This window comes from Cyprinus carpio, chromosome A14 (assembly GCF_018340385.1).
Source record: "Cyprinus carpio isolate SPL01 chromosome A14, ASM1834038v1, whole genome shotgun sequence".
NCBI lineage: Eukaryota > Metazoa > Chordata > Actinopteri > Cypriniformes > Cyprinidae > Cyprinus > Cyprinus carpio.
Genome location: NC_056585.1, coordinates 25712249 through 25738102, shown reverse-complemented (window position 1 = coordinate 25738102; position 25854 = coordinate 25712249). Strand labels below are relative to the sequence as shown.

General features: G+C 33.8%; 1 protein-coding gene across 4 annotated transcripts; it reads right to left on the bottom strand.

Annotated features, from left to right (window-relative positions):
- Positions 1–2896: 2896 nt before the first annotated feature.
- LOC122147482 (complexin-2-like) lies at positions 2897–25745 on the bottom strand. 4 transcript variants are annotated; one of them, XM_042770366.1, is made up of 4 exons: positions 25591–25745; positions 11070–11224; positions 5103–5278; positions 2897–3104 (listed from the first exon to the last, which is right to left on the bottom strand). In XM_042770366.1, exons 2-4 carry the CDS (start codon positions 11098–11100, stop codon positions 2907–2909), a joined length of 405 nt encoding a protein of 134 aa, XP_042626300.1. In that variant the 5' UTR covers positions 11101–11224; positions 25591–25745; the 3' UTR covers positions 2897–2906. The 4 variants fall into 4 exon arrangements, with proteins under 4 accessions (XP_042626300.1, XP_042626302.1, XP_042626303.1 ...); XM_042770368.1 differs by lacking the exon at positions 25591–25745 and adding an exon at positions 25444–25584; XM_042770369.1 differs by lacking the exon at positions 25591–25745 and adding an exon at positions 20737–20843.
- Positions 25746–25854: the final 109 nt, after the last annotated feature.

Here is a 25854-nt window from a genome sequence, read left to right as displayed (position 1 = left end):
ACGGTTTTGAAATGATCTCTCCATTCTGTCAACCTGAATGATAGGCTAGAAAATTCATCATATCCCATTAGACAGATGGGAACTAATCCCTTGATAAAGGGTGCAGCTTCTGTTGCAGGGACAGTGATACATAAACAGGTACAACCTGACGCTCGGATTTGGTATTTAATGCAAAGTTTATCTGCATGCATACATGAACATTAGGACTCTCATATATCCCGATTCCACCGTCTTCACGACAGCAGACACATCCTGCATTAGACTGTACTCACAAAAGAGACATCAATGGGTACAACATGAAATAACATTGTACAGCACAAACAGGTACAGACACACATAAATACACACTTACATTGAGAACAAACAGCACATACAGTACTACAGTAGCAATTTTTTTAAAGACTCTCTCTCTCTATAGAAAGTATATACACTTTCTGACGTACTACAAAGAGTTAAATCGATTTCAACATACTTTTACAGGAAACAGATGCTTGACTACAAGATGATTATTTTTTCATTAATTATTGCAGTCTAACAATATGGCTTTGACTAGTGAAAAATCTTATAGCACTACAAAAATGAAAAAGTCAATCTCATTCTTTCTTTCTAATGTAGTTTAAAAAACGTACTTCCGCACTGCTAAAATTAAAGTCTACTTGTGTGTAGCATGTGTTATTCTAAAGTATGTCATTCTGTTCTTACTAAGATTTTTTTTTTTAAACAAACTTTACAATCTTAAAGCATTTTGATCACAGAACAACCAGCCTAATGGGTACGGATATAATCCTGTAGTTATTTCATTTGCTAACAGAGTTTAAAAAGGGTCACATTTTTAATCTGACTGATTGGAAAACATATAACTACTGACTTTTTGAAATGAAAACTTATAGGGTTATATTTCCCATCATGCAATACAATACCCATTTGAGCATTACTTTACAAAATATGTTTGCCTCTTTACCCCAGTTTTCATAAACAGTTATGTAAACATTTATCCCTTCCCCAAAATACGCATCCAACATGTTTATCAAATGGCAGTTTACTCAATGCTTAAAAACATAAGGACATGAATAATTGAAATAAAGCCCTAAGTCATCATATTTGCAACCCCACATCAGATTTGCCAGCAGTAAGATGAATATATGGGCAGCATTTTTAAAAATGAACATGCAGATATATTGTGTTTCACAGCAGGAATGATCTTGTTGATCAGATGTGTGAATATAACGGTTTCTCAAAATATTAACATTTATTATAACAGATCATTTAACATGCTGTTTCTTGAACTGTCAGTGCTGTACTCAGGTGTATAATTGGGGTTCATTCTCTCTTTGGTATTTTTTACTGTTGTGATTGAAGCTCATGCGTTCTTATAATTAATTTAGTATACTGTATATATTTAATCGATTAATAATTCTTTTCAAAAACATCATTTAGCCCTTTTCCATTATTTCCAGGTAATTCAGCTAAGGTAGGTATGATATTGAGGAACATCACAAATATTTTGTGAACCATGTTTTGTTTTTCTTGTAATTGCGAATTTATATCTGAGATTAATTGAAAGATATTAACTGACAACTGCAAGGAAAAAAGAATTTGTAGATAAAAAGTCACAATTACTTTTAACAATTTTTTTCATGGCGAAAACAAAACACAGAATTTCTCAGAATTCTAAGAAACAAAGCTTAGAATTGCCAAAAATAAACTCAGAATTCTCAGAATTGATTTCTTGTAATACCAAGTTCACATATTGGAATTCTGAGTTTATATTTCAGCAATCTGAACTGTGAGGAACAAAGTCCGAACTGTGATTGCAAAAAAAAAGTCAGCATTGTGAGATGAAAAGATGCAATTACCTTTTGCAATTTTAATTCAATGGTGGAAACTGGTTTCAATGCCTGCACTTTATGCATAATTTTTTAACAGATAACAAAAATAAAAATTTTTTTTTGAATGAGACCAGTTCATTTCTGATTGTCATGTGTGAGTAATCATCAGATCATCGTGATGAATGTGCTGTGAAACACTGACTGACTTCTGAATGCATACTAAAATGCCTGTAGAGTCATGTTCTGTATGGTTTTGGGATCTTGAATCGTCCTCAATAACTCTTAATTGTAAAGATGATTTGATCCAGTGTGTACAATGATAAACTGTGGTGTTGTCACAGAGAGTACTAGGACTTACTGAGCTTTTCCTGATCTTTTGCTGGCAAGGCTAATGTGAATATTACTTGTGGTCAAATCAAGTTCTATTTCACACTAACAAAAAATAGTAAGAAAAAAAAAACATAATAGTCAAATGAGAACTGCCAGACTGCGAACCATTTGAGCATTCAGATGGTCTAACGTGGCACATCTAAGACGGTATATCAGCGTCTCCCATTTTTACAAATGGCACTGTATCATCAAACTCACTGATGGCAAACGTAATTCATCATATACAGTACAGTATTAAGACTTTGACCTCATGCAACTACTCAAAGCATTACAGCTGCATTCTGCACTTCACTGACAATTTTTCTGTGAAAGAAGGGACAGTTATATCAAGCTAGAGTTTTAAAATACTCTGACCCCACTGTGTTTTAAATAAATAAATCTAGTAAGAATCATATTCCCAGTGCCAGAGCTCAATATCATCAACCTGTAATGTGCTGATCGTTGAGTACCTAAGGCAGCATCAGAGAGCCTGGTGATCAGTAAACATACACAGAGATTTATAGAAAGTGTAAACAATTTTAACCTGAATGGCAGTGAAAAGATCAAACGTTGGCGGGTTATGATTTGTGTATCTATCCATAAGAAAGGAACAATTAAAATTCTGTCAAGGCAGTGAAAAGCCTTTCACCTGTTTGGCAAATATCCCCCCTCATCATCCTCTTTTGTTGAGAAGCTTCTTGTTTTTTGTTACTTTTTAAACATGTCTTGCAGGGGTCCCGGCAGGAATTTGAGAACGGTGTCTAGAATGCTCTCCTCGTCCTCATCGTCATCCACCCCACAGCCTGCTGGGATGGCCTTTTTGGGGCGAGTCAAGGAGCCTTCGCAGGCTTGTTCCATAGCCGCTTTCTCCTCTGCCTCCTTCTCTTCTTTCTTCTTTAGACCATACTATGTAAACATATATAAAATATGAAGTGGTAATTAAACATGAGAAGAACAAGAGTAGTGGACTATTGAAAAAGTTGTAATAACACAATTTATCATAGCTCTACTGTATTTTATGGATAAAACAAAATAAAATACCAAGAACTAAAAAGATTCAACACTATGCAAAAACATATTATATTATATACTATATGATACTTTATGATGTATTATATAATACTATTTGATCAGAAATGCCATAAAAACCCTAATATGGTGAAATATTATTGCTGTTTAAAATAACTGTTTTCTTTTTTAATATCTACTAAAATGTAATTTATTCCTGTGATGCGCAGCTGAATTTTCAGCATCATTACTCCAGTCTTCAGTGTCACATGATCTTCAGAAATCATTCTAATATACTGATTTGCTTCTCAAGAAACATTTCTGATTATTATTAGTGTTGAAAACAATTGTGCTGCTTAATATTTTTTGTGGAAACCATGTAACATTTTTTTTCAGGATTTTTCAATGAATGGAAAGTTCAAAAGAACAGCATTAATTTGAAACAGAAATATTTTGTAACATTATAAACATAATAAAATTACCAACCCAAACTGTACTACACTACACTACACTAGAATAAAACTGATATATAATATTCTACATAATGCAACCCCCCCCCCCCCCCCCCCCAAAAAAAGATAGCTGCCCTGTTTTGGGTGAACTTTTTAAGACCATTGCTGTGCTTCGAGACTGAAACTCCATACACAAAAGCCTTTTTGTATTTTAAATTCATGATTTATTCAGGCCATTAAGGCCAAACATTAAAACATTAATCTTGTAGGATTTAACTGTTGCCCTCATTTATCATATTGGCCTTAAAGGGATAGTTCTCCCAAAAATGAAAATTCTGTCATCATTTATTTACCCTCACATTCATAGGCTCCAATCCCTTGTATGCTCGAGCCCCCAGAGCACCCAAAAACACGAGATATTCTCTATTAACTTTAACCAATCAAAAAATCAACTGAGAATCTAGAACTGTTCTGATTGGTGGATCTCACATCGGGTCCCTGCGGGTCATAATATACACAAATGCCTCTTTACAGTAAAAATTGTAATCCATTACTGTTTACAAATTACATCATGGAAATTGTAGTTAGTAACCTCTGTTGGATTGCACATATATGGTAATGTATACTTTTATATTACTTTTGACCTAGCTCGTAAGAATATATATATATATATATATATAAATATATATATATATTTTTTTTTTCATATTTAGGCATTTTATGGAGTTTTATATGCTTTATATTTATTAAGTGTGGACAGAAACATAAATCGTCACATGATCCAAACATGAATGGCTTTTCTTCTAATGTGGAACACAACAGAAGATATTATGAAGAATGTAGTTTCAGTTCCCATTGACTTCTACTGTATTTTTTGTCCACACAATGGAATTCTTTGGGAAATGAATCTGTTTGGTTACCAACATTCTTCAAAACCTCTTCTGTTGTGTTTGGAATGACATGAGAGTGAATAAATGATGACATAATTTAATTTTTGGGTGAGCTATTTCTTTAAAGTCCCCTGGCTTTGATGCATTTTTGTGGCTCTCAGTTTTAAGTGAGATCAGGCCATGTCCACATGTTCTCATGGTGCTTATCATGACCATGACTTTGTAATGACTTTATACTTCTGGCTAACACTAACGCTACTTTCCTCTCTTAAGAATGAGCTGTTCAATTAGCTGTAATTAGCTGACATTAAGTCCTCCTGCAAATGTGACATTTCCTTAAAGCGTAATGGAGATTCTGATTTGATGTGTTATTCCCACACACACATAAATCATTAAGTTGTCATCAAGGTATAATGGCTTCATCCTGCTTTAGACTGAAATTGATTAGCAATTAGCAAACGCTCCCATGTTTACCAATTTATTCAAACGTCCTGGTCTCAGTCTAATCAGCTGTCACAAGGAGCTGAAGTGGGGGGGAAATGTGAAAAGCGTACCTTATCTCGAATGGCCTGTCTGACCTTTTCCCTCTCGGCCTCCATACGAGCATGTTTGGCCTTTCGCTCCTCTTCTTGTTGTCTGAGCGCCTCCTGCCTCTCTTCCTCCTTCTTCTGGGCATCAGGGTCCTTCTCTTCCTCTCCACCTAACATCTTCCCCATGTCTTTGGTGGCCCCTGTGCAAATAAAGAGCAAAGTTATCATAAGCAGTTTTCAATGGCTGATACTGAAATATTAGTCACTACCATTCAAAAGTTTGGGGTCAGTTAGATTTACTTTACTTTTCTACATTTTTAATACATCTGTTCAGCAAGGCTGCTTTAAACAGATTCAAAGTGACAGTAAAAGACATTTATAATGTTACAGAAGATTTCTATTACTTTCTTTTTTTAAGCTATTCTATTATATTTATCAAAGAATGCTGAAAAATGTGGAAAACAAACATTTTAAACAGTAAAATACATCTGTACATTTTTTGAATCAGTTTTTTGTCCTGTTTCACAGTAAAGCATATATGAAAATTAATGTCTAAAATTTCAATTTCAAAATATTAAAAACTTTTTTTTTGTTTTTTTGAAGATTACTTTATATATATATATATATATATATATATATATTGTTGTTGTTGTTGTTTTTATATATTATATATATATATATATATATATATATATATATATATATATAGAAAAAAACAACAACAATTTGCCAATCAGGTAAGACAAATATAAATATATTTAGATATATTACCTGTTACCATGCAATTAATTTTTTTTTTTTTTTTTTTTTTTTTTTACTATATTTTGCTTCTGAAATATATTTATCTTGTTTAGCGTATATTAGGCAGTATTTGTAGGTGAGCTTCAGTAAGTCTGTACTTATTTGATGTTTTAGAAAATTCCTTTTTCTTTCTCTTTAAAAAAAACTAACTTTCTATTCATTAAAGACTCCTGAAAAATGTAAAAAACAACCCATTTAAATTGTAAAATACATACTGTTTCATAAAAGCATATATAAAAATTAATGTCTAAAATTCCAATTCCAAACACACACACAGCTTAAGAAAGTCTGTTCTTTTTTTCTTTGTATTTACTTTGTATTCATTCAAGAATCCAGAAAAATGTTAAGCAGCCTTACTTACATATGTTCACAAATTCTAAAGAGAGACTGATCACGTTTTGCACTGTGCGATCTCCTAATATGATGATACACTGAAGCTAAAATGATGAAAGCAAACAGAGACAGCAGAATGATGCATGTGCCACTCCTCTCTCTGCCATCTGTTTCATTGGTGCAGCTCTACCCATCAAGCTGTGTAATGTACATCATGTTTTGGTTTCAGCAAACAACAGCTGCAGGTCATTTTGGGTAGTGCAGCAACAAATGATTTTAAGCAATGGCTGTGTTTGCATATACCTAGATGTTCACTTTAACCATATGTTTTAAAATGCAAAGCACAGCTATGTTTGAGAATCATACACACTGAAGTGAATTTGGTTGCAAACGCTGTACTATTGTTTTAAGTCATTAATCATTTGCATAATGGCTGTGCACAATATGTCTCCACAAGCAACTGTACACTCATTCATTATTAATGGCAGTCATTTATAATGCATGAGTGTGCATTTGAAATCTATGCATTACCTTCACATGTGTTTAATTGCCTCTGTATGACACTCAGGACACTGAAGAGGAAAGGGGTGGCAGTGTACGCTTTGAGTACACCCTGAGCTGACATAACAGTGCTCATATCATGTCAAGATGCAGGATGCCCATGGTCCACAAGGATCGCATGACATCATTCAGTTACTGTGGCCTCAGGTCATTCAAAGCCCCCACCAAACCAAAGCTTCCTGAGTGATAATTAACAACCTGCCAAGTTTTGCCTCAGTTACTGTGACTCTAACTGTTAATCTAAGCCTTTACATTTGAACTGGATAACAATGTTATGACTAAAAGAAGCAAATGAAGGGTCTGTAAAATAAACTGTCAAATAAAATAAAATAATATATATTAACTGTAAATATCCAAATTTACAGTTAATATATACTATCAAAAAAAAAAAATGTCCAAGTAATTTAATATTATCTTTTGCTTCTAAAGTATGCGTATTTTTGCCATGGCAACTCTCGGAGAGTTTAGCATGGAAATATATGTGGCATTGTCAATTGGTGGAAAAGATCTGCTACGCTGCTGCTGCAGAGTAAGTACCAAGTAAGACTTGCTACTTCCAGTACATCCATGACATGCTGCTGTGAGCTTGTAAGAAATACTGCTACTGCACATATAACCCTATATAAACATACAAGAAATCACCCTGTAGCAGATCTTTACAGGTGGAGCTGGGGAAGTGGAGGGTTTCTGAACTGTGCTGCAACTGCTACAGCGACCACTAGCCAAGTATTTGAATGTTTGAGATGCAAGCTCATTGGTTGCTGATACAAGAACCAATCAGCTGCACCACGTGAATAATGATGTCATTATGTCAGACTGAGTTAGAGCCTGTCGGCCTGCACCAACTAAGTTTCATGACAGAATTTGTTATTCCTTTATTTTAATTTTATTTTTATTTTAATTTTTTTTTTGTTTTTATTTTTTACAAGATATTAATGTTTTATTGGAAAATACAGAATAAGATTTTTTTTAAGTATTTTATTTATTTATTTATTTATTTATTTACCCACTGACAGTTTCTTTCTTAAAAATTAAATTGAGATTTATGATTTTTTCTTTTTTTTTTTTTTAAAGAAACAATTTGCCAAGAAAAAAAAAAAAAACTAATTTAAGTAATTTAACATAATCTTTTGCTCCACAAGTATATTTATCTTCTTTTTTACAGGATGTAAATATGTTTTTATTGGAAAATTAAGAATTTATTAAGAATTTTTGCAGTATTTTTAAACCACTGGCATTTTTTTCTTACAAACATTTTTTTTTAATAAATAATTTGCCAATAAAAAAAAAAAAAAAAAAAATTTAAAAAGAATTTAATATAATCTGATATAAAATATCTATATTTTTTCAACATGTTAATAGACTTTTATAGGAAAATACAGATTAAGAATCTTTGCAGTATTTTTTTTAATCCACTTGCAATTTTGTTTTTTGCAGTATTCTTAGATGGGCTTCAGTAATCTGTGCCACAGTCATCTGTTCAAGTAACAACTGCACACTGACAGCTAAAATGCTCAGTATGTGTAAAAAAAAAAAAAATGGCAAAAATTATAATTTTTGTCAAAAAGGTTTCCTGAATACTCCTCTCTTCTGCCATTGGTTGATTTAACGGATAGCCCCATCCTAGAGTCACACCATTGGTTAAACCATTGTTGCCGGGCCAATCAGGATGTTTAAAAACACTAATTAAAAATACTAATGATAACTAATAACTAATAAAACTTTTCTCATCCCATGAATTGTTCTAAAAACACAATGCAACTGCCGTTCCTGAGAGCTTAAAGTAAGATATAGAGGACTGAATATAGTCTGTTTAAAGCCACACAGAGGATGGTTAACATAACAATAGAGCTGCATCCCTCTATCAGATACTTCATGGCTTTACATCAAAGCACTTGGCAGGAACAGCAGTGATGGTTATGGATGGAACAGCAAATCTGGGCTCTGCATAACGATGGCTGAGCTGCTGAACTGTATTCCAGTATCTCAGGAAACAGCCTAATTCTTAATGATACGTGAATTATCAGAGCTTAGGAAATTAGCATATTAATTAAGTTCTTTTATAACAGTAAAGCAGTAGTAGTAAAAATAGGTCACTTGCATTTTATAACCAAAACAATGCTAGCATTTAATACAGTCTCTAAAGCAAACATCTTACATAAAGTATCTTACACAAAGAGAAGAGAATTTGAGAATGATTAATAAGAGGTTGGTGAGTGTATCTGGAGATATTTTGTGTAATAATATCCTTTTATAATGTTATGTGAGCCATTAACTCTTTCCCTGCCATTTTCAGGCTTTCCGTGTTTTCACTGTCATACAGTAGAAGGCACTACTGAATCTCTGGAACAAAACCCGACGAAGAAGAAACAGAAACTAGCGATCGCGTATGTAAACAAATGCATATGCAAAATATCAAACATTAAACAGCATATAAATCAAAACTGCCTAACATTAGCGAATGAAATGTTGAACCAGGAAGTGGTTTAGGACTGTGAAGCTTTGGGTTTTGATGGACTCGCTCTACTCCATCTATGTTTTGATCAACGTTCTGGATCCCATCCAGACGTAGACTTTGATGTGATTTACTCAGCTTTCTGTTCAAAATGTTGCATTTGTATGAAATCTACCCACATTAAGTGTTGACAAAAAAGAATGCATGAAGCTAGAATAACACTTTTGTTGTTTAAAAGCAGAGGCTCTGTTCTTTCTTTTTACATTTTGCATGTTCAGATATTCATACTGTATAACATAATATTCTGGGGGCCATGACAATTTTGTGAAAATGATCAAAAATGCTGGCGGTAAAAGAGTTAATAAGCAGGGCTGTTCTGAAGCACAACATTTTCTATTACATTTTATGCCCGCTTTCTGTTTTCCATCTTTCTTTAATAAAAGTCTAACAGACAACAAACATAAAGGTTGTTTTTTACACTCTGCTGAACGCCGGCTCTTCTCTGTGGGATCTTGAAGAAATTCTATATGGTTCTGAATAATTTGCAAGGGTTGAGGAAATCAGGCAAAGGAAAGTCTGTTTAATAATGGATGATTTTTGTGAGTACTATTACCTCAGAGCTTCGAAGCAGAATTTAAGCCATGTCGGTTAATAAGATCAATGCTCAAAAACAAAGTAAAAAAAAAAACAAAAAACAAAAACAAAACACATTTGATAAGATTTTTAGACGTTGGGGTCAAATTCAGAGCATTTACATATCAGCTTTTTTTTTGATATATTAAAAGTGCCACATGACACATTTCTTTCATATTTCATTTTATGTTTTAGAATTCATAGTCTCAATCCGCGTCTCAGCCTCATTCATGCAGAACAGCAAAGGAACTGTGTAAAATATGACATGTGGTGAAAAGACAACGTGTTTCTTAAAGACACCTCGTGCAGAAGGTCATTGTGTGGTCGCAATGCAATCTGCTACATTTGGCCCACTCAAGGGAATCGACGGGGAGAAATACGTATCGTTTTATTGCCTATAGTCACTCAGCTGATGAAACCAAATCATGAAACTGATTTAAGGGCTCAGTGACCTTTAGACTAACTTATGTTTTTCATATGGTGCAAATCTATTAACATACACATACATGTCAAATAAAGTAAAACTATAAGCAGATCAATAAGCACTTAACTTTGTTATTGTAAAAAAAAAAAAACTTTCAAAAAAATATTGCTGACTTACACTGTCTTACACCCAATTACAATGTGGTAAATTAACTGCTATAAATTAAATTTAAAATGTAATGTTTTCATTATTTAATTACCAATAAATATTGTTTTTTTTAATTTAATCAATTATTTTAATTGCACAATATCACATTTTATAGTAAACATCTCAATTGAAATCAATTGCAAGCTACTATGCATTTGAATATTCTTATAAAAACACACACACACACACACACACACACACACACACACACACACACACACACACAAATATATATAAAGAATATAATATATTTATATAAAATATAAATATAAAAACAGTGTAATTTGGTGTACTAAAATAACTAAGACTGATGTAAACATTTATAAAAACTATATAAAATTATATATAAAAAAAAAATATGGCTAAATTAATTAAATTTATTAAATAAATCAATAAAACTAAATAAAGACTAACCAAATAAACACTTTATACAGAAACAAAATAATTAGATTTGGTCCTTACCAAACTGACATATGGACTGAGACTAACTCACACACAGTACATCTTTGTGGAAATAGTACCATGTGTTATGCAAAATGTCTATCATACATGTCTGTCAGTAGCTGATAACACTTACCGCCCAGCGCTTGCTTCATCACAAAATCCATGATGCACTGAGATATGTGGTCTGCTTCCAGCTAAAGGAATTGTTGCATTTAGTCTAGCTGTGATCCTGATTCTGCCGGTCCACCACAGTGTGTCAGTCTTCTGTGTCCTGATGAATCCTTCACACTTATTGGGAAAAGAGGGACATAAATCAGAAATACTGACAGTTCAGTTAGACAACACTGATCACTAGAGTCTCAATACAACCTCATCCATCACATCTGTGAGCATCTATGCTGGAATTTAACAATGCTACTAAAAAACACCTAAAGACACACGACACAAGACTAAAGAACAGCAGTGAGATTAATGAAAGGTGCATTAAACAAACCGGAATTATGTGTGTAACTGTTTGTAACTAGTTCCTATTATGTATTTACGTAAATCTGCCTCCACTTACCAGCTTAATTTGTTCTTCTTGAAGAATTCCTAACCGAACATAAAACAAAACTGCATGCTTGAATAGCTGGAACATGACAAACACTCACTGCGTCCTGATAATCCACCTCTCCCTCCCTCTCTCTCTCTCTCTCTCTCTCTCTCACTCTCTCTCCCTCCCTCTCTCTCTCTCTCGCTCCAGTAGCTTCATTCATACTCGGCCACACTCCTCCCCCTCATCTTTCCATCTCCCTTTAGTAAAATGAAGTATATTCTGTTAAATTTAAAGGAGGGATTACCCCAATTACTGCATGTTTCGGTTTGCTTAAAGTATACAACAGCTTTTCAGACATTTATTTAGTTTTAAGAATTTTTTTCCCTGTATTCTCCCTGTAAAAATATTACTAGTATATATATATATACTGAGAATTAATATAACTTAATATAATATAATACTGAGATTAATATAACTGTTTTTTTTTTTGCACAAAAAAAAACCCAAAACAAATTCAGTAGATTGTAAGCAAAATGGTAAGAAAAGTATTAAATCTAAAACAAAAATTCTAAATCTAGACAAACTAGTCTTCCTGACCCATGCAGCAGCTGATCTTCCTTTCCTTTCTAGAGTCAAAACGAGGCCGTGCTAACACCCGCCATGTCTGATTAGCATAACACAAAGCATCCTTCTGTGACCTTGAGGTTGGGTTTGTGAGCCATTTATCCGTTCAATTCAACCTGCCTTCAGTACAACCACTACCACATCAACACACGCAGTCTCGATGTAGCTGAGATGCTTAACAGATAATAACAGATGCTTTCTATGGGTTTTTGGGTCCTATTAAATGGTACTTTTTCACAAAAACCAGCAATAGTATGCTTAAGCGAGAGCGGTCTCAGAAGACTCGTGATTTCAGTGCCATTTCAGTATTTATGTTAATATAAACATAAATGCATAAATTAAGTTAAAGCATGTACATTGATTAATTGTAAATTAGCTTACCAGATACAGTAAAAACTAGTAACATTTCACAGTTACGTGAGATATTTTTTCCCACATTTTTTTGTCTGAGCACCACAAATCAATTGATTTGCATGGACAGATTGTTGCATAAAGTAAGTAACTGTGAATGTATCTGGTGGTAGATTGTCCATTTCAGGCATGAATCTCTGTGGCAGTGGAGTAATGACTTCAGGAAAGATTAGTTCTCCATGATTCTCTCCACATCCTCTCTTATCTTCTAGAGGATTCTTTCAAGAACAGCCATTTAGGATTGATACACATGGTCCCTGATTACACCCATTAAGCCTACTGGAAGCTATCTTCAGCCACAGCTTAATGAGTCAGGTAAAAGACGCCAGGGCCAGTTCAAATCAATAGATATGGACAAAGAAAGATTCCTGACTTTCCCCACAGCACTGGAGCTTTCGGCTTAAAGGCAAATACACAATCTTAAAACACATTAAAACTCTAAAACCTTTCTGACAGGCAGTTTCTTATCCACAAAGAAGCCATGAAAGCAAAAAGGAGAGAAAATAGCATCAAAAACTTATGGAAATATCAGCATGTTCAGTCATTTTCAACAGCCTTTCTTGTTCCTTGACAGACTATATTACCTGAATACACCACACAGATTGTATCACTCCACTTTTCTGTGTTTGTTCATTCCAGAAAGCTTGTCTGCGTGCCATCATTTTCATAACTCCACACACCGTTTGCAGCCCTATTTGCAATCTATAAAACACGGATTTCGCACAGACTGGTGATGACTGATTGATTTTTATTTTTTTCAAGTAAATGAAGTAATCTACCTATACCAAGTGGTGGGTTTTTCACTGACTCTTTCAGCAGGTTACATCGTTATGTCAGTAGGTGACAAGTGGGTGTCTTTATGAGTGATTCATTGAATCATTCGTTCAACTGATTCAATCAAATATTTGTAGTGGAGTCCGAAACCATAGTTTTATCATTTCCACTCATTTAATTCCATAATGCACTCAAGGTCCGAATTCATTAACTTGTTTTCATTTATTCATTCAATGAACTATGCGATGTAGGGAAAACTGGATGAGGTAGAAGCAAATTCGAAAAACATCTACTGTCTTTAATAATTGAGTCATTGAATCATTCCTCTGGTTTAATTGACTCATTGATTCATTCAAGAACGAAACACCACTACTGAGGCTGTAACTATTTTCTCTGGCGAACAAAAAAAAAGACAATGTTACAGAAAATATTGCATCTAAATGTAATTTTTTTTTATTGAACTATATAAATGCAATATATTCGTAATACTGCAGTTTTACCAAATATCAGCATAGCTATATGTCTAGCCTCTATATTGCATTACATAAAGCCTACTTTTATTAAATGCACATAAAAATATAATCGTTGAGTCCTTTAACACATTCAATAGATCAGTATTATTTACGCATATATAAAATGACATATTCTAACCAGCCAACCAATTCAGTACTTTAAAATATCATAGCACTGCACGATTATTTACAGTTTTGCAATTACATTCTAGAACCAACTTTTCCCAGGCGTTTAGGACACAGTTTAAACCACATTACAGAGAACATAAAGAGTGAGTAGATCTGTCCTACATTTTGTGATGAGGATGTTTTCCTGTTTTTAATTAAAAAAAAATAAATAAAAAAAAATAAAAAGAACAACAAAATCAACATTTAACTGAGGGCAATAAACATGCCTGACATTTAAAAAACGTTTTAGCTTTTATGAAATTTATGAATTGTTTACACCACTACAAATGAGTAATAACCATTGTTTCAAACTACATTTATTGAAAATACATTTCATTATGAGGATAAAATGTGTCAAATTGAGTAAAACTGTTGAAAATTAGAAATATATTAATTATTATATAATTATTTATTTTATAGTTTGACATTTGCAGCCTTAAACACAAGCCTGAAATGAAGGTGAACAATATTTTTCGGTTGAGTTGCATGTTCATGATGCCGATGGCGAGTCGTACACTTTGTCCAGCTTCATTTATTCTGTGACATTTTTGCTGAGTTTGCCAAACCACTATGTGCTTCAATTATTACTTGATTCAAAAAGCAAACATTGCAGTTTAAATGCCAAATTATCATGTAGAAGTATGAAACCATGCACACAGTCTGGAGCCTGGAAGTCTGCCAGTGCAAAATCTTTAAACCTTATGCCAATTGCCACAATTTCGTTTAATAGTCATAACATAAAAGATAAAAGCATTGATTATGCAACTGTAACAGCAAACCGAATGGTTCCAAGCCACTCTGTAGATACGTCTGGACAGTAAATAAGGAACCGATACACTTCCCGCACAAGAGAAGAAGTGGGAGGCTGTGGGAGAGAAACAGGAAGGCAGGGCATGAAAGGTAATTACGTTAAACTCAGAGCAGCTCTGCTTGGTTTACAAAGCCATTCTGACAGAAAAGCACCATTCAGGGTTAGATTAAATTTGTGGCATGGGGCCTGGCTACAATACTATACAGATCCATCCCAACACACAGGAGCAGGAAAGCAATCTGTTCATTCTCAGCATGTATATTAATACATTGTGCCTGGAATCATTTTGCAGAGGTTCGGCATTTATTAGCACAACAAAACATAGATCTAGTGCAGAGCAGCATATCATGTGTCCTAATATTACTGCCATAAAAACACTGTAAAATAAATGTAATGCCACAGAGCTGGATGATAAGCTCCTCCTCAGAGGTTTATCATGACGTATCAGGGCAGCAATACATGAAAAAAAAAAAAAAAAAATAATAATAATATATATATATATATACACATATATATATATATATATATATATATATATATATATATATATATATATATATATATATGTATGTATGTATATAGTTTTTTTCACTGTCACCTTAAAGGGTCAGTTTGCAGATTTTTTTTTAACCAGCTTTATATTGTTACATTATCAGTAATATAAGTAAATGAACAATGTGTATTATATTAATTTTCCATGTTACCTGCACCAAGAAATCACCATATATCTGTCAAACAAAAGTTCAACAGATGACGTGTTTTGCATCACTTGTTACAGCTTTTGAAATCTACAGAAAATCGTGTGTCAACTTTTATTAAAACCCAGTCTTGTCAGTGGTGAATTATTATTATTATTTTTTTTTTTTAATTATATAAAACATTTTAAATAAATAAAAATGGACCTAATAGCAGGACATGTTATTTTCATAGTGGAATTACTGATTATTATTAAAGGCTTTTCAGCAAAGTTTAAACAGTGAAACACAAGCAATTCATAAAACAGCTGAAAAGTTAAAGGAAACGTGCAAAGTGCAAAGTTTTGTCTGACTAATTCTGTAATTGTAATATACGTAAAATATGAACATAAATACGTAAATGATAACTTTACACCATTTAAAATACATTTATCAACTTTATAAATGTTGTTAAAGCATGTCAATTGGGTAATTGTAAATTAGCTTACCACATACAGTAAAAATAGTAACTTTTCATTACATGTAATTTTATTGTAAAATACTGTCAAATTTTTCTATGCCACCTGTATTATTATGGTGGTTATTTAAGGGAAAAGGATTATTTTTAATAGCAGTGTTACTTTAGCATGATTAATACTTTTATAATTTTTTTCTTTTTTTAATTTTCAATTTGTTTTTAATCTTTCTATTTTCATTGTAATTTTACTTTTTTACGTTTTTGTAATTTTTATTAGCTATTTTTTTAAAATATATTATAGTTTTTATTCATCTTAATTTAATTTCTTAGTTTTAATGAACTATAATGACCCTGTAAAATGGATATATTAACATTAATGATAACATCACTTAATGAAATCTAGCTATAAATGGTTTTGTGTTTTCTTTTTACAGTGAATTTAATGGTATTTTTGTACAGTGAATGGTTTACTTTTTATACTTATAAATTTTATGATCTACTATAAGACACTATGGGATCATACATATCAGATCATTTCTATTTAGACAGAATTTTTTTCTCTACAGACTTTGCAAGCATGCCACCAAAACATGAACGCAAATCAAGTTATTTGATAAAAATACTAATTGTTATATGTAACATGATATATAAAGGAAGTTAATGTTAACTAAATGAAGAAGCTTTTAGAAGCAAAATAAACCATCAGAAATATGGTCTTATTATTATGAATACTGTAGAAACCAGCCTAAAACACATATAAACTGTTCATAAACTTTCATATATGCTCTTGACACACCTGAGCAGAATCTTCCTGTGCATCTCATAATAGTGGCTTATAGAAACAGGTGTGTGGAGTTGTTATCTCATATGAAACTTCATCCAAGAGTAGTGCAGAAGAAAGTACAGAACTGGCTGCAGGGAATCCAGCACATGAGCTCTTCATTACTATGACTCTTCCGGCTCAGCCAAAAAGAAAGCTTTGCTTTTGACTTTTCAGAGATTGCTGCCAAGTGAAGCAAAGTGACAGGCATCTTGTTCTTGGAGAGTATACTTCTGAGGTAAACTATTTGTCTTATATATTATTCTTGTGACTCATGTTAGTCCTGCTTAGGCAATTTGTCTGCAGTGCTTCAGATGACTGATGATGCAAGTATACAAAGCACTGCACACAAGGTGGCAAAAGTTGCAGAGGTCAAGTATTATGTGAGTCGAGTGTAAGAAGAATGCTTTTGTCTTATGAACCCCGGCAGCCCCAACAATAAATCTCAATAGCTCTTAAAAACACTAAACCAGAAAACTGCTCAAGTTCATGTTCAAGTTCAAGTTGAGCTTTATTGCCATTCCGCTACATGTGTGGACATACAGTGGAACGAAATGTCGTGCCTCACAGGACCACGGTGCTTCATAAATACAGACTTACAACAATGAAGTAAAACAGTAAAACCTATACACAACTAACCCACTGTCAGATTTTGACTATAAATATACTATATATAAAAGTTTACCTATACATAAGCTAAAAAATACAGACTATACAAATGCTTCACATAATACTATACCTATTTACAACTAACCTACTGACAGATTTTGACTTTAAATACTATATATAAATGTTTACCTATAAATACACTAAAAGAAACTAAATACAAACTAAACAAATTACACATAAACACTGTACCTATACACAACTAACCTAGTGACAGATTTTGAATATACTATATATAAATGTTTACCTATACATAGACTGACTTACAAATTGTAAAGTGTCATAATTTCATATAAATCCAAAAAGTCATGCTTAAAAATAGTCATGTTTAAACATCTACACAAAGGCCATAGCACTGAAATACATAATATACATATATGTATATTGTATGTATACTCTCACACTTTATTTGCTTTTATTTTGGAAAACTCATCCAACCAAAAAAACTAAACAAAAAGCGTAGCACCGTCTATAACTCGTAGATATCACACACCGGATGCATTGTGTTCAGTTCAAGCAGCTGTCCAGAACAGTTTAGTTAATCACCAAACAGGCAAAGGTTCACTACAGGAATGAACAAAGTGTGGTGTTGATGAGTTTGAAGTGCGGAACAAAACGAAAAGAGAAAGTATGATCTGTACTGAAGCTCTCTATATGAAGCATACAGACTTTATTAGAGCCACAGAAATCTTCCAGCCTAGGGTGAAGTCATTATACATACAAACAAGTAATCTGGGACAAATATAATGTAATTTCATGGAAAACTGTGTGAGTGGCGCTCTGTGGAGCGACAGAATTTCTGTCGGCTGCATGAACAATATTTCTCACATCACTAGCTTTAAAAATGCAACTTCGATGGATAACAAATGCATAAAAGTGACCAACTGTATATAAACTAATGCAGATGGAAAGTAACAATCGTGACCAAAGATCTGGGTCAGACTTAAGTGTGTTTTGGTCACACTGTTTTAGCTGCTTAATGGCAAACATACTTCTGTTCTTTCACTACTAATTCAGCATCTAGTCAACAAATTACTGTAATTACTTTATAATGATATGAAAACATGTACTGTAGTATACTGTATACACACCATTTTGTTGTCTGTTTTAAATCCACGTCTGAAGTAATGACAGAGGACCTTCTCAGCCGCTCCAGCAATGGACGCAACCCGGAGAAAAAAATGGGAATGGATTTTTGCCGATAGCGATAGTTACAGTATACACTGTAAAATGTTGTTATCGAGTGCTTATTTCATTTTATACCATGTTCTGTCTGAATACTGGATTCTGATTGGCTGGCAGGTATGCATTAGAACAGTTTAATTCACAGGTAGTTCCAAGTCAGTTTAATCACCGTTCTATATTAATGTGCTGCTTTAATTGACACACACATCACTTGCACACAAACACACACACAGAGAGAGAGATCGCAGAAACTTCTTGTCAGCGCTGCCCTGTGATTTTTATTAATAAAATAGCCTAGATACTGGATCACTACATTATATTCCTCAGCAAAGAGGTGGTAAAATCGATGTTTTCGCTCACAACTCACAGCATCAATCTCTCAATAATGAATTCAAATAAATGCTATAATTCATTCAAATAAATGTGATTATACTGCAATATTTCATCTCGGGGGAATGAATGCAAGAGCTAACAATTCGTAACTGACGAAAATAAAAAAAATTTGCCCTTCCGATCAAATATCGCACTGCAAACATCATTAACAGCTTTAACTTGTCAATGCTGGCAAATGACCAATGCACGGCATCGAGTGATTCTTGGCCTCCACGTTGTGCATTAAAATTATTTAATGCACAGCTAACCGTGCATTATTCATTACTTGAGCAGTGTTATTTTAGTTTTTATTATTTTTATTTTGAATTCGTTTCTCATTTTAGCTTAATTAAAGTTTTAGTAATTTTGTTTTGTTGTAATTTGTAATTTTTATTATTATTTTTTAAAAATATGTCCATATAGTTGTATTTCAGTTATTTTAGTACATCAAGATAAACTAAATGAAAATGAGAAACACTGCCTTGACAGCTAGCTTAAATAAAATGTTTAAGTTATATAATTTATTTTATTATATAAGTTTAGTTTATTGTATTTCATGTGGCAAAAGTTTTTTTAATGGCTTTAGTTTTTAGTTATAATAGTTAGTAATAATAGTAATACAAGTTATATTTTTAGTTATATTAATAAAAATAGAAAATTTAAGTAAATATTTTTAATGAGTGCCTTTTTCAGTCAAACTGTAAAATTGTAGTTAATTATGAAAATGTATGATACTATTGTTTAATTTTGTACATAATGTTAGCAGTAAATTTAGCCTTAGCAAGACAGAGTCAGCTGTTTTAATAATAATAAAATAAAAAAAGTGTTAAAAATGTAATTTCCATCACAGTGCAATTAAACACGGCACATAATTTGAGATGTGGTGCAAATGACACCATGGTGGGGATTTTATGTTCATATAAAACTGACATAAATCTCTTGAACAGTCTGTTTGTTTTTTTTATTTATTTTTTTAAGTACAGCCTAACCCTGGTTGGGAATTGCTGCACAGAAGAAAAATCTGATATTTTACACCAATGTATATCACGAGTCAGCACTGGCACTCACTTAAGCCAGTATATGAATATGAATATGAATATGAATATTACACCGTCTGCTGGCTGAGAGCAGTTGAGGACTCTTGATTTCAGGAAGGGGGTCTGTAGCTACTGACCTCCTGCTATGTATTGTCAAAGCCTATCATTGCGTGCTGGGTCGGGCTCACACAAGAGGTCACGGGAACCCCCCTCTCCAATGGGGGCCAATTAACTCTTGTCACATTAAAGTTGGCATGTCATCTACACATTACTATATTGTTGCTGACTGCACCGCTTAACACCTGATTCATTTCTATTGTGCTGCTGCTGTATTCAAACAGGGGCTGTGCATTACAAACAGATGGGCCTAACTGTGAAAAAATAAACATTTGTGCTGAATGCACGCAATATTTTCGTGCGCAATCTTGTGAAAATGCCAGAATAAATCTCTGTAAATACTGTGAAATACATGACCACCTGTGCAAAGAGATTAGAATTTATGCGTAATACAATATGCCTGGTATTGCTTTACATGTCAGACAGATGGTATTTCCTGTCTAAGTGGGATGTTCTTGGCCTGAATAAGCGTCATTGGGGACTGAGAAAAGTTTGTAAAAGTCTTCCACACTTCCCAAACTCATTGAATTATTATATTATCCTACAGCCACAAGCTCTCATACTTCTTGATCACGCATACACATTGGTTTTGCAATAAAAATGCACATGAGCTGACCTGTATAGGTTGTCCATTTCAGCTAACTCAGGCCTCTTCCTTGAGTCTGAAGTGTTTTCGGTGTTTGTATGTGTCTGCCAAATGGCTAACCACGCAGAGGCAGTAAAAATCTGGAGAAGAGAGATAAGCTTTCAGCTGAAATACTTGCTGCAAGCATTTCATCCAAAGAGCATTATCTTCAGACCATTTAGCCAGATTAAAGGTCTTTTCAATTATAATCAACCCATCTAACATCTTTCCACAGCTTTACTCAGTAACATATATATCTGGTTCGCAAAATTGTCCAGGTGCAGTCAAAGTCTATTTCTGTCGAGTTGCGACAATTAAGGGATTAATATTAAAGTGGTGAATCAAATGAAGTAAAATAATCTTTCAAATTTCATAAAACAGTTTATAATCATGGATGAAAAAAACTGACAAAAACACAGCAAAAAATAAAATGTGGTAAAATATCACTCCGCACTTACTGGCCATTTTACTCAGCAGCTGTTTTATTTTAGAGTATTTCAATGGTTACAACAGAAGCATAGCCTGCAAAGAAGGAATATGATCATAAAGCCTCACAATGCAATTTGATGGAGGTTTGGACACAGCTATAAATAATTCAGCACTTGATTTCTCCCCTGCAGCTAGACCTCTCAGCACCAAACACACAGCGGAGGCTTCAAATCCACCACTCCACACCTGTCACCAACAATGCTCTTTCCACTCGCGCTGGAGGACAGATGTGTCCATATGACTGACTTAAAGTGTCATGAATCATAACTGTTTTGGTTATAAAATACTTTCCAAATTTATTTTAAATAGCATATGGTAGGCAGACCAATTCCATGACTTTATTCAATGATGCTATAGCAGCACAAAATGACACTTTAACTTTTCTTGTTCACTTTTTAATAAACTGCTGATTTTAATTCAACAGTCTACAGCCAATTTAAAGCCAAAAAAAAAAAATCAGTTAAAGGAATAGTTAACTCCAAAATGAAAATTTGCTAAAAATTTAATCAGCATCAGGCCATCCAGAATTTAAATTTAAAAAGTAAAATTTACATTTTGTTTGTTTCTTCATGGGAACAGATTAGAGCTGAAACAACTAATCGATTTAATCGATTAAAATCGATTACTAAAATAGTTGTCAACTAATTTAGTAATCGATTCGTTGCTAAATAATTTTTATTTGCCGTAAGCGGTTCATTTCGTGCATATTTTAAATCTGCGGTGACCAAAGTGTGGCAGTAATGAGCCACCGGAGGTTTTACTCAGCCAGTACAGCAGGAGAAGTAGCGAATAGCCAATAGCTGGCCTCGTTTTATGTCACGTGCTTCCCGCACAGGGTCTCTGCAGCATTCAGCGTGATGAGTGAGGCAGGAGGCGGCAGTGGAGTAAGCTCGAGTAAGAAAAAGAAAAAAGCGGAAGATAAAACTCATCGGACGAAGTCATCCAAAGTGTGGGAGCAAAAAGAGAGCAAGCCTAACTGTTAAGCCCTGAACATTTGGACATGTTGACCTTTTTGCACTGCAATGCAAAGTTTTTCTCAAATAATGAGTGAATAGTGTTCTGCCTCATTTCCCACAGGTAGTCGAATTCCTGTCAGTTCAGGCATAAGCTGTTTTGTTAACATATTTTATCGCTTTATTACATTTTTGAATTTTGCACTGTTATAAGGACCACTACATATTTAAATCCGATGAAAATCACAGTGTGCAAAGACTTTTATTTGTGTAGATTCTGCAGTACAATGTTGGTTTGCAAATGTTTAGTCGTAAAAGCTGATAACATTGCTTTTTAACAATTAACATTTAAAGCTTTGTCGTTTACCAGTTTCATAATTCAGTCTTGCAGCCTAATTATGACTGAATGAGAGAGGTTAATGTTTAAATGTATTTGAAATGCACTTTTTTTCTAAGTATTCACTGCTCTTTTTCACACAGCAGGTTTTTTGTATGTCCAATTTTTTTTCTGGACAACCTTCTGATGGATTTTACTTTCAATTTTACTTTAAAATGTGAGTTCCATTCAGGTTTCATGCCATTGGCACTTTATTGGAAGGATTGTTTACAATTTCACAGCATAAGCTATAAAGCTGTTTCCCAGGTATAAGCTGTGTGTTTACAGGAAAAAAATAATAAAATGCAATTTACTGCAATTTTAATTCTTTTTTATTCTTATTCTTCGTGATAATATGTTCTGAAAGATTCCTTAATAAGCTTTGTTCGGGATGTAAAACTACTATAGGAGCCCTAAGGACTGCCATGGTGAAAACATTATTTGAAATCTCCTTGTGAAATTTGCTAGAGTATTTATGGGTCAGTGTTTTGATTGCAGAAGAGTTCGACAAAGGATAACTAACACATAATAAAACACAACTCCAGGTATGTTTTTGATGAGGATATGACAATGCAAAATGGTTAAAATCTCTAAAAAGTCTATGTTGAATGATAAAGACCCTTTGTTAATAATTTACTTGGGGAAAAAATGGGCAAAACTAAAATATAAGTACATAAACCGATTCATCGATTAATCGTAAAAATAATTGACCGATTAATCGATTATCAAAATAATCGTTAGTTGCAGCCCTAGAACAGATTTGGTCTAATTTAGCATTACATCACAAGCTCACCAATGGATGCTCTGCAGTGAATGGGTGCCATCAGAATGAGAGTCCAAACAGCTGATAAAAACATCACAATAATCTACAAGTAATCCACACCACTCCACTCCATCAGTTAATGTCTTGTGAAGAGAAAAGCTGTGTGTTTTTGTAAGAAACAAATCATCAAGGCAATTTAACTTTAAACCATCCCTTCTGGCCAATATACGAGTCCATAATCCAAAATAACACATCCTCCAGTGAAAAAGTCCATCCCCTGTTGTTCTCTCACATTAAAATCCACCAACAAATTTGTTTAGAAATGTTTTAGACTGTTTCACTTGTAAACGGTGCTTGATCTGTGCATATTTCTCTCCTGATTTAGTCAAGTTGAACTTTTGACTGGGGAAAGAAATCATGCAGCTTTTCACTTCACAAGATGTTAACTGATGGATGAACTATTTCTTTACATATTGTCCAGAGTAATCACACACAAATGAATATGCACTTAGACACAAACAAAATAATCAACAAAAATGGTGCATACACTGTACTTTTCTTTTTCAGTTGCAAAAGTTTCATGACAGTATGGCTACTATATCATCCAGTTAACATCAAGCAGCATACCCAATCTAAATCAAATTTTTACATGCTTTTTGAAGCAGAAAAAATGTGATCTTATCTGCTCCAGCACCATACATCCATTTCATGCATCCTTTCTCTCTTTCGCTCCTTTTATCTCTTCTTTCACTCCCAGTCAGAGACTGTGCATGAATAATGGTCAAGGGTTAGGACTAATTCCCATTCTTGCCTGGGGTTGAAAGTAAGAAATAGTAATGTGCATTTACTGCGTCTAATCAGGAGGAATTCTTTTGAAAGTGAGAGATGCTCCCTCACGTGTATAAGAACAACGGCACTGCATGCAAAAGCCATTTGAACATCTCAAAACAGAATTACTGTAACTGATTATGAACTATATTTCATATTAATAAAATGTCCTACATTCAAATATTATATTACTTAAGTTTGGGTCTCAGCTACTCCACATAAGAACATGAATAAATGAACAAAACGTATACATGATAAAATAAACTCCTGCCAGCATTAATTAGAAAAAGATGTGGGATTTCCATAACAATTTTCACTGAGAAATGGCTAGCAAATTTCACAAATAATTACAAAGATACAGAAAATTACATTGAATTAAACATGAAATTTAGAAGCAGAGACTGAATTAATTTCTTGTAAAAATAATGTACTTCAGTAATCCTTATTTCATTTACAACTTTGACAAAATATTACAGTGTATTTTGCCCCACTCAAATTAACCTCCAAAATCACTATATCAGTCAACATTCACATAAATGGAAAATGCAAGCCTAATTTATGTTAATATCTGTCTTCTTGTTCAAGAAGCACATTAAATAATTGAAAGACAAAAATAAGAGGCTAATTTCAAAATTGCTATTATTATTTTTACATTTGCATAATTAGATTCCACCTCAACAGAATATGATTATAGAATCATTTGGAGTCGGTTACTAATATATAAATATACTGTCTGTTTGCTCATGATACTTATAAAATATATATAATATAAAATATTAGATATTTTCAACATTTTCATTCTGTTCCATTTAGAACAGGACAGATGTTTTAAGAATTAATATTCAAAGAATTACATAATAAGCTAATATAATGGACAGTAAGAGCATATATACTGTAGGGAACGAACTGTCCTATAGGCTATACCAGGCGATGCTGGAGCTCAAGGCAATTGTAGGATCAGATACTGGTTTCTCACACATCCACTGCATCGGAGAAGATCTCTGAAGCTCAGAAAAGATCAACAGTGGGATCATGCATCCCATTCAGCTGTTTTCGGCCTTGCCTTCCACCGGTATACAATGCAATCATGCAGTTCATCAGCTGACAGATTCATCAATTGCTGCACCTGCGCATACTGTGGTCTCTCATCACGCACGTCAGACGCGCGTCTGTCTCTACCACTAACCTGCAATACGCACAAGGCATCTCAAAGCACCTGGCAGGCAGCTCACACTTCATTCGCCCTTTTCTTACAAACATGGAGCTGAAACTGGCAGATCACGCCTTACCCTGCGTGCTCAACCCTCTCCATCGCCGAGTTCGCACCATGGCAGCGCTCAGCACCAGCAACATGCTGCATTCAACGGCAACAGCGCGCCGAGTCTGATCAAATGGATGGAGAAAAGAGAGCATGCGAGGAGCGAAGATTTACAAACCTCCGCGATGTGAGAGAGCGAGGTGACGGCTCTGTGATCCTGACTGCTTTGAATTCCGCGTCTGATGGGTGCTGCTCCGTATCACATCGCCCCCTCGCTCCCTCCCTCGCTTGTCAGGTTCTCCCTCGCCCGCCCCTTTTCCACCCTTTGCCATCAAGAACCGTTCCTACAGCGTTACGAGGAGGTCCAAACAAAATGCGTGGTCTATTGTATATAAACACAAGCATATACACGCTTTTCAAATGTTTCCGTAAACACCAAAGT

Bases quoted from the DNA above. Each gene is read 5' to 3' on its own strand.
- LOC122147482 (XM_042770366.1), bottom strand. From the start codon at position 11,100: ATGGATTTTGTGATGAAGCAAGCGCTGGGCG. The intron at 5,279-11,069 runs GTAAGTGTTATC...TTATTTGCACAG, and splicing joins GATGAAGCAAGCGCTGGGCG to GGGCCACCAAAGACATGGGG. The intron at 3,105-5,102 runs GTACGCTTTTCA...ATGTTTACATAG, and splicing joins GACAGGCCATTCGAGATAAG to TATGGTCTAAAGAAGAAAGA.